Raw genomic sequence first — 10,214 nt, forward strand, 5'->3', positions numbered from 1 at the left:
TTTTAAAAGCTAAAAGAGACATTTGATTTTCTGTAAATTTCATATTGCTTCACTTTTCCCTATAATTACTGCTTATATTCCTTTTTTGAAAAGAAGTGGGTATAATCAATTAAAAAGCAAGCTGGAAAAAAATACACCTAGCTTCCTAGCCATTTCAATTCCCATTGGCATATTTGCAGAATTTTGAACCTTATTTCTCTTATACACTATTGAGTCGCATTAGTCTTGAAATTGTCAGTACCCTTATTTTTAAGAAATTATCATCAATAATCATTTGTATTGCAACTAAAGGAAAAAAGCCCCATGCTCTTTTTCAATACTTTTTTGGGTTTGTCCCAAAAGGATGGTTACACCTGTTCATTAAGGAAAACAATGTTGGAGACAGGACCAGTTTAGAGAATTTGGAGACTCAATGCGTATCAGGTTTGCAGCCTCCCCACCTCTAAATTTAACATTGCAGAAGAGTTACTATAAAACAAATTAAAATTAGGTATTGAAATTATGCATTCAATCAAAAGAATACTCACATAACTTGAACTAAAAATTAAACATATATCTCAAATAACCTCCTAGATATAAAACAAAATATAAACCGTTTTCATTTTAAAACATTTAAATTCTTCTTTAAAGAAACATACATCTACTGGCAGAGAAAAGCTGTTTATTCAAAAAACAAATTGTCCTACAATGATTGCCATGAGTTTATCAGTGCTCAAAGTCAAGTTATATCACTCTGAATTACAATGACCTACTTGCAGAGGATTTGGAACAACACAGAAGCAGTAACCCTTCCATACTGCCAGGAAAGCTGTTCAACCAAAATATAATTCAAAATCCAAGTCATATAAAACATATTTGTGAAGCAATGCCTTTGTTTTAAATTGCAGACAGGATAGCTTGGGAAAGAATGCAGAACAAAAAACACAGTAGAGGAAGAGGAGGAAAGAGAAACAGCATGCTTTGCAGCCCTTTGTTCTGACAAGAGATCTGTGAGTACAATAAAACAATCCCTATGCAGGAAAATCTTGCTTAAAAGACTGATCTATTTAGCTTCTTGGTTGTTAAAATGGAACCTGTTATTCAGTGGATGGACATGGCCCTTTAAAATCCCCTCAGCCTAAGGTAACAATTGGCTAACACAGAACTATGCTAACCACTAGGTAGATTGGCCTGCCCTAAATTCATATTGGCTACACGGTAGCCCAAAAGAGGGCTAGACCAAGAGAGTCAGCTAGTTTCACACCCTATGACTGTTTGCACATAGAGGTCATCCTTGACTTACAATCAATCATTTAATGAGAGTTACAAAATTACAATGGACTTGGAAAAAGTGGCTTTCTATCTATACTTGTATGGAGGATCACTGTATCACCCCGTCACATGACTGAAATTTGGGCACTTGGCAACCAGCTCACATTTACAACTGGTTGCAGTATCCAGTGATCACAATTTGCAACTGGTCTATTTCTGGCAAAAAAAAATGGGAAAGCTGATTCCTTTAATGACCAGGATGATTTGCTTAATGATTGGTATATAATTGTTATAAAATTGGTTGCAACTTGACTTACTGTTACAACAACTTACAACAGAAATTCTGGTCCTAATTGTGGTTGTAAGTCCACAATGTGGTTGTTACATGTGGTCGTGTTGGCAGGTACTCTGTTAACCCCCATCCCCGGCCTCCATTTTTTATTTGGAGCCTAAGGGAATTATATATATCGTACCCTCTTAGAACAGTCTCAGTTGAGGATTGCTTATATATATACTGCAGATCATTACATCATGCAAAACAGCAGTGCGTATAGCTGAAAGGAGACTGGGATATGTTAATGCAGGGGTGTCAAACTCGTGTCGTCACGGCATCGTCACGTGATGTATTGCAACTTTTTCTCCCTTCGCTAAATTGGGCGTTGGCGTGGCCAGCACGTGATGCATCCAACGCAAGTTTGACAGCCCTGTGTTAATGGAAAAACAACACTTTGGAAAACAAGCTTCTTCTCTACTAGATGATGAAGTTGATGGAGAGCAATTCGAAATGTTAAATTGTTTGTTTTACCTGGTGGCAGGTGATCAACACAGCTGTCCACACAAAGAAACCTGAGATGGCCTGGGCAGCTGTTGTCATTAGAAATGTTGGCTGCTCCACTGCAGTGAGGCTGCCATCCTCAGGCATCCTGGATAAATTAGGGGCTGTGGCAGGGGTGCTGGCAGGGAATTCTGACTCAGGCACTGACATGGCTCCAGTTACTACAATCATCATTATTTTTTGTTGTTCAAACCTACAGGGAAATGGAAGGAGGAGGGGGAAAAAATCAACAGAATGACATAGACATAATCCAAAAATGCTAAGACAAAACTTCATGAATCTCGGGGGGATAAATTTCCTCCAATGCTAAACATACAGAGGAAATAATTGGTACAACCTATATATGCATTTACAATATATACAGCACGGTTATCCTCGAGTTTAGAAAACACAGAAGGACAGAAAAAACTAAACTGTAGCAATGTAATGTGCAATATTTGTTTTAGCTCAATCTATAAAACATTGAGATGGATACTGCTCAGAACTAGCTTCAATTTATGTGGCTTATAAACCCAGTAAATAACTAAATAAATACATAAATCCATAACTGATACAACCTTCCCTCCAAAAAAGAAACTGCAGCAATCCAAAGCACAACATACAAATGAGATTATGATGTGATACTAAAGAGAATCTAAGTGCTTTTACATCTACAGTACGTAGTAATCTCTGTAGTCAGTTCATTTTAAAAAATGATATAAAGTTCTGGTACTTAGCAGACTTCACTAGAGATCAGCCTAAGAAGACAAGTAAGTATGTAATCAGCACACAAGCTATGACAATACAGATAGTTACTGTATTTTCTTTGACAACTTTAGCCTGTTGATTTTTATTCTGGACAAAATAATGTTGTCAAAATCCAGCAAAGCCATTTAGTTTGAGAAACCCGAAATTATACTCTACAATACTGACAGTTCTTGATTTATAATCACAATTGACAGTGGAACTTCTGTCATTTATGTGGTTGTTAAGTGAGCCACACCCAATTTTATCACCTTTTTTTCCTCACAGCCATTAAACAAATCATTAAAAGAATCTTGCTTCTCCCATTGACTTGTTTGTCAGAAGCTATTTGGGAAGGTCACAAATGACAATGACTTGCCCCCAGGATGCTCCAGCCATCATAAATACATGCTGGGTGCCAAGTGCCTCAATCCCATGACTGCAAGAATGCTGCAATAGTGTGAAGAGTGGTTGGAAACAACTTTTTTTTATCACTGTCGTATCTTTAAACTCTCATTTAAAAAATGGTGTCAGGGGCTACCTATCTAGTTAGGAACGGGGACCAGAACTCCATCATTAGGTAATGCCATCATTAAGTGAAATTCGCTTAATTTTACAACCTTTTTTGCCATGGTCCTATCAAACAGCTATTAAGCAAATCTGAGTTCCCCAACTGAGTTTGCTTGTGGGAAGCCCCCTGGGAAGTTTGTAAAGGGTAATAATGTGACCTGGGGATCCTGCAACTATTGTAACTACATACCAGTTGCCAAGTGCTGAAATTTTGATCACACAACTGCAGGATGCTGTGATGGTTATAAATCAGTTGACAAAAGGCAAATATATGAATGTTGGTGAAATTCAGTATTTTAGAACCAGATATTGGAGGGTGTCTTCTTTGCAAGAATATTTTAGGTAAAGGTAAAGGTTCCCCTCGCACATATGTGCTACTCATTCTCAACTCTAGGGGGCAGTGTGCTCATCTCTATTTCAAAGCTGAAGAGCCAATGCTGTCCAAAGATGTCTCAGTGGTCATGTGGCTGGCATGACTAAACGCCGAAAGCGCACAGAACACTTACCTTCCCACCAAGGTGGTCCCTATTTTTCTACTTGCATTTTTACATGCTTTTGAACTGCTAGGTTGGCAGAAGCTGGGACAAGTAACAGGAACTCACGCCGTTATGTAGCGTTAGGGATTCAAACCGCTGAACTGCCAACCTTTCTGATCGGCAAGCTCAGCGTCTTAGCCACTGAGCCACCGCATCCCTGTAAAGTATATTTTACTTTCACCTAAAAGCAAAAAGCCAGTCTTGCTGAATTGGGAATCTTCCTGCTAATTTTCCTAAATAATGCTCTTCACTTTGTCCCAAAGTTGTACCTGGGTTTTTTCAGTGACCCTGAGTATGTCAAAGATAGCAAACCTGAAATGGAATAATGCAAAAAAAATTTTTTGGGCAACCTTCAGTGTTTAGTAGCAGAAATCAGCAAAACAGAAGTATTTTCCCTTTGTTACATGGATCAAAGAAATGGATCAAAGAAACATTACAGGTAGTCCTTGACGTACCACCACGATTGCAGACTAGAGCAGTGTTTTTCAACCTTGGCGACTTTAAGTCCTGTAGACTTCAACTTCCAGAATCCCCCAGCCAGCATAGCTGGCTGGGGAATTCTGGGAGTTGAAGTCCACAGGACTTAAAGTCGCCAAGGTTGAAAAACACTGGACTAGAGGAACCAGAAGCCCTATTCAGTTGATCCTGAGGTCAGATAAATCTCCAAGAGCTTCAACGTCCCTCTAAAACAGTGATGGCGAACCTTTTAGGGACTGAGTGCCCAAACTGCAACCCAAAGCCCGCTTATTTAGTGCAAATTAACCTGAATAATGCGGTTTCACTACCTAAAATAATGATAAACAATGCAGAGTTCAACTAATTGTTCTAAGAAAAACATGATAAATGCACTTTCATGCCTTCTTTTTTCCCCCTGCTTTTGAAATATTAGATTTAGCAACAATATTACACTTTTGTAATATCATTTCTCTTCCCCCCCCCTCTTTCTCTCTCTCTCTTCCTTCTCTCTCTTTCTCTCTCTTTCCCTCCCCCCTCTCTCTTTCTTTATCTTTGCCTCCCTCTGTTTCTCTCCCCCCCCGGGGGGGGGGAAGGAACCCCTGAACTGGTGCTGGCCAAAATGTCTGTTACTAAAAGAGATGGCTGTTAAGTGAGTTTTGCCCCATTTTGTGACCTTTTTTGCCACACTTGTTAAGTGAATCACTGCAGTTGTTAAATTAGTAACATGGTTAAGTGAATCTAGCTTCCCCACTGACTTTTGTTGTCAGAAGAAAGTGGATCATATGAACCTGGGACATTACAACCTTCATAAATATGAAACAATTGCCAAGCAGCCAAATTTTGATCACATGACCTTGGGGATGCTGCAACAGTTGCGTGAAAAAACAAGTCAGAAGTCCCGTTTTCAGTGTTGCTGTAACTTCACTAAACGAATGGTTGTAAGTTGAGGACTACCTGTATAGAATTTGTATTGGCATGATGTGGTAGTTGTTTTTGAGTGAGTGGAGGATCTATCTATGTAGTGTTGAATAGCAGAGAAAATTGACTTTTCTTCTCCATCTGGACAGGTAGGAGCTTAAAACTCACATTTTTGAATTGTTGCTTGCTTATAACTAAAGACATAATAATCAATATCTTAAGCCTGTGATTTATTTCCCACAAACTAATTACTACAATATGCTTTATTGCTGATAAAAATCTGTGTTACTAGAACTAGAGAATTTGATTATTCAAAATAACTTGATGTAAATCCATTTACTTGACTCATCTCAAAAATAACTGGATATTATTTTGAAGAATTAGAGGGCGGGAAACTATGCCCATTTCCATTCTAACTTGATCAGTTTCTGAAAATGAATTTCTACTTGCAGCATTCAGTTTTTGTTTCGTTTCTTCTTAATATTGCGAATAGAGATTGCCATAATGATGCTAGGAAATAGACACACCCTACAGTAGCCTTTGTCTGATATATTCAAAGGAAAAGTAGTAAGTTGTAACTAGACTACTCCCTTTTGACTTATTTCCTGTTTCTTTCCCAAAAAAAGAATGTCCTGACTATACCACATACATATATTTTACAATCCCCCCCAACACATGCACCAAAGAAAAATAGAAGTTAATAGAGGAGAAAAACTCTCTTGAAAAAAGAATTTCATGGTAAAAGGCTTTCGTTGTTGATCTGCATAACTTATTTAACACAGAAGGAAGATGAATAATGTAAAATAACTTGTTTGCTTGAATACTGAACAGTGAAAGAAAGTTAAAAAAGAGAAATAATTAATATGGGTGGAATCGGCTAATCCAAATAAAAGAAAGTTAGACAGGTGTGTCTGTGAGCAAATACAAGTTGAAAAGTAATGTTATATGCTTAAATTTTCAATATGTACAGTATTTAATTAAAGATCTTTATATAGAAGATGAGCCTCCCATGCAAGAAACTGAATATATGAACTGCTGCAGAACATAATGGCTAGAAACATGCCTTAGAGCAGGGGTATCAAACTAGTGGCCGATGGGCCAGATGCGTCATGCGCAGGCCACGCCCACCCCCAGCTCCGCAAATGGGGAAAATGTTGCAAAACATCATGTGACAGCAACATGACACAGCAAGTTTGTGACCTGTGCCTTAGAGTATTTCAGGTAGTCTCAATTTATGACTGTTCATTTAACAACAGTTTAAACGTTTGACGGCCTCACAAAAGTGACAGCCTGGACTTGACTTACACTTGTATGACTGTCACACTACCAGCTAGCATTTACCATAGCTGCAGCATCTTATGGTCATGTGATCAAAATTTACAATCTTCCCAATTGGTTTCCAACAAGTCAATTGAGGAAGCCAGACTTGGTGCAGTAAAAATGGTCATTTAAATCCAGGCCCAGTCACATGATGCCTTGCTTCACAACTGCATATTCTGGTCCCGATTGTGGTTGTAAATTGAGGTCTACCTGTACAACCTCTGCTATTTCCATAACATAGTTTCATATATATGGTAATAGTTTTCATCATAAAATGCCCTTAACCTGCAATATATGGCCAAAGCTAAATGTTGCTGTATAACGCGAGCACAATAGTTAATATATGTTTAAAATAATATTGTACAGCAGATAGGATTTGGTTTTTAATTCACCCCTCCCCTATTTGTTTCCAGTAAATTGCATCCCACAGGGGTGATTAAAATGATCACCATGCTGCATTATATGTTCAAGTCTTCATGTTCATACTCCCTGGACACAAGCTAATCCGTTGCCTTCTCATTCAGCATTTGCACTGACAAACAAAACTAACCTGCAGTGAATACTTTTGCTGTTGCTAGTTTGTCTTTTTAAAAAATGAAAACTCCAAGGCAGAAAAACTTGAGTCAAATTACATCAGACACTAATATTCTAATTGAAACATACAGCTTTGATAAGTTGACAATATGAATGCAAAGCGCTATTCTTTCAGAAAGTAATCTACCATGTATTGAAAATAGTTATTTGCAAGATCCATCCTATATTAAAAGTTGATTTTTTTAACCATTGTGAGAGTTACAGATTAGTTTTTAAAAAGACTCCCAAAGGGTTAAACAGGATTAATTATCTTGACAGAAATCGAAGTGAAATTCTAAATGTAATTCTTCAAGAACAAATTAGGTAGGCGTGAAGTAATTTTAAAAATAAGTGAATGCATACTTAAATCCTGTCTTCATAGTTCATTATTGTCCTTTCTCCTTGGCATCCTATACCACTGGCAGAAAATTTAAGGAATTGCTGCTGTTGACCGTTAGAGTTCGTTTCTAATATATAAAAAGTAATTGATCACTATATACAGTAATATACAGTAACATCTATTTACTCTTTTCAGAAGACTGATGTACATTTAGCTGATTAATAAAAATTAGAAAAAATAAAGATATGCTACTGAGCTATGAAATATAAAGGGCTTTACTGGGCTTTACATATTCAATAGATTTCTACTTAGTAAGACTAATAGGCATTTCTGTATTTTGAAATATGGGGTTGTGAATTAAAAGTATGTCATGATTCCCATCTCAAGCAACAGGAAATAATCAATAGCACTGAAACTGTAGAGGATGAGAAAGGTAGGAGATTCAACTAATGGAAAGATAGGAGGAAGAGATTTTCTAAATTAGCATGCTTAACTTATATAAACATTCTCTTTTTTTTTAAATGATGACCCTTCAAATTTTAGTATTTGCATGCAAATTCTCAGATGGAAAGAACAAAGTATGTTCTATATGAAATGTACATAATTATTCAGGTAATCACAGAACCCATCGAGTAATGTGGCACTAAATATGCCATTTCTCCTACAACCATTCCCATCAGAACTTATTGTTATTTTACGGTGCACAGTACCCATCTTTAACTACACACAATGTACTTAAGAACCTTGCTGCACCTCTGACAAACCATGGGGTTATCGTTCTGTATTATAAACGCTTAAATTGCTTTAACTACAGTGAAAAAAAAGCTGAGCTGTCAATTTATATAGGTGCAGGTAGTCCTCAACTTACAACAGTTCGCTTAGTGACAGTTTGAGGTTACAACAGCACTGAAAAAAGTGACCTATGTCCATTTTTCACATAACTGTTACAGCATCCCCATGGTCACGTGATTTACATTCAGATGCTTGACAACTCACTCACATTTATAACAGTTGCAGTGTCCCGGGGGTCATGTGATCATGTTTTACCTTTCGACCAGCAAAATCTAGATTCACTTAACCATGTTATTAATTTAACAACTGCAGTGATTCCCTTAACAAAAGGGCAAGCAAAATAAAAAAAATGAAACAAAACTTGCTTAACAAATTTCTCACTTAGCAACCTAAATTCTGAGCTCAACTGTGGTCATAAGTTGAAGACTACCTGTAAAACTCATACTCTATTATCATAAACTGAGTCCAGACCATGTTGCTGATTAGTAACTCGAAACCCACTTTTCAGTGGTGCCACGTTGATCCCCTTGTAGACCTAGGCTGTGCCTACTCACCACCCACAGCTATTTTTACTACAAGTGGGCAACACCAAGGTGTATCTCAGGACCTCCCATCCTCCTGCGCCATCAACCCCGGCCAGGAGTTCGCTGCCATTCGCTTTTTCACATCTTTCTCACTCACTCAGTATGAGAATTATCGCGGCCAGATGCCCGTCAACACCGCTGCAAGTGCCAGGCAGCAAACTCCCCTCCCCACCCGGGGGAGTCAGGCCACCGCTCTGCCGCTATGTCCATCATCTCAGCACCGATCCCTCCTCCCCATCCCTCCCTCCGGCTTCCCAATGAGCCCTCACCGCCACGAGGCACTGCAAACACCAGCCGCCGCCGCTCCCCTTCCCTTCTCTGCCAGGGAACCCGACCCTCCGGGGCTCAAGGGAACGGGCGGGGAGGAAAGCACTCAGGACCCCATGGCCGGGCCGAAGCTTCCCCGATCAGCCCCGTGGCTTGGCAGCTGCTTTCCGTCCCGTCGCGGAGCCACTTGTAAATCCTCCACTGGGGCTCACCGCCGCGGCCCTAATGGGCTTGGAAGAAGAAGAAAAGGGGAGGGTGAGAGAAGGAGAAATTTTACAGACGAAGACGCGAAATCGCACTGCGCAGGCGCGAAGGCTTCTGGCTTCCCTTTTGGAGCACCTCCTCGTTCACTGCTCCCCTCCCGCCTGAGAGGGAGGGGGAGGAGCCACAAGCGGGTGACATAACCAGCGGCCTCTCAGGAGATGGCGCCGTCTTCTCCTCCTCCTCTCCCCCCGCCCCTCCTTCGGAGAGGGATTCTCCTGCGGGCCTCAGCGGGGCGGACGCGGCTCTGCTTAAAAGATGTGCCGTCGTGTTTTTTCTCTCGCTACCCATCTTTCGTTCTTGGAGCGAAAGTCCAAGAACGGCTTCAATTATTTAACATCCGATTCAATTTGTACTTCAGATTGAAGTACGAGGTATGAAAATAGGTTTTCTCGTTGGATCTTTAGGGTGCAGCAGGCAGACTGGTAATGATGGAGTTCTTAAGTTAGTTCTAACTTCTTTAGATTTTAATGATCACCCATGACGCTTCATGTAATCTGCAAACCCAACCAAAGAATCCTGCAGTACTACAAATGTGTTGTCTACTTTGTAACATTTTGGAGAAATTCTAGAATTTGGGCATCTTATCTTTGGGGAAGTTTTCTTGTTGGCCAATGAAGTTACTTTCACTGAGTAGTGTAGTTGGATAATTTTTGGTTCTGGATATGGTAAAGGCAAAAATCTAGGGATATTATTCATCTAGAGCAAGGATTACAATACGTTTTTTTTTCACAGTTCCTTTTAGTGTAATCTTAATGTGTACACCTCCCTTAAAAATACAAACACCA

General features: G+C 39.3%; 1 protein-coding gene across 1 annotated transcript in view; it reads right to left on the bottom strand.

Annotated features, from left to right (window-relative positions):
• TMEM184B (transmembrane protein 184B) overlaps positions 1–9,503 on the bottom strand; it is a 46,328-nt gene extending 36,825 nt beyond the window's left edge. Inside the window, exons 1-2 of the mRNA XM_081958529.1 lie at positions 9,168–9,503; positions 2,057–2,279 (exon numbers count right to left, since the gene is read on the bottom strand). Coding sequence (XP_081814655.1) covers positions 2,057–2,260 — 204 coding nt within the window. The 5' untranslated portion in view covers positions 2,261–2,279; positions 9,168–9,503. The remainder of the gene's footprint in view (positions 1–2,056; positions 2,280–9,167) is intronic.
• Between the last annotated feature and the right edge of the window lie 711 nt (positions 9,504–10,214).

Source organism: Natrix helvetica, assembly GCF_964273705.1.
Source record: "Natrix helvetica genome assembly, chromosome: 6".
NCBI lineage: Eukaryota > Metazoa > Chordata > Lepidosauria > Squamata > Natricidae > Natrix > Natrix helvetica.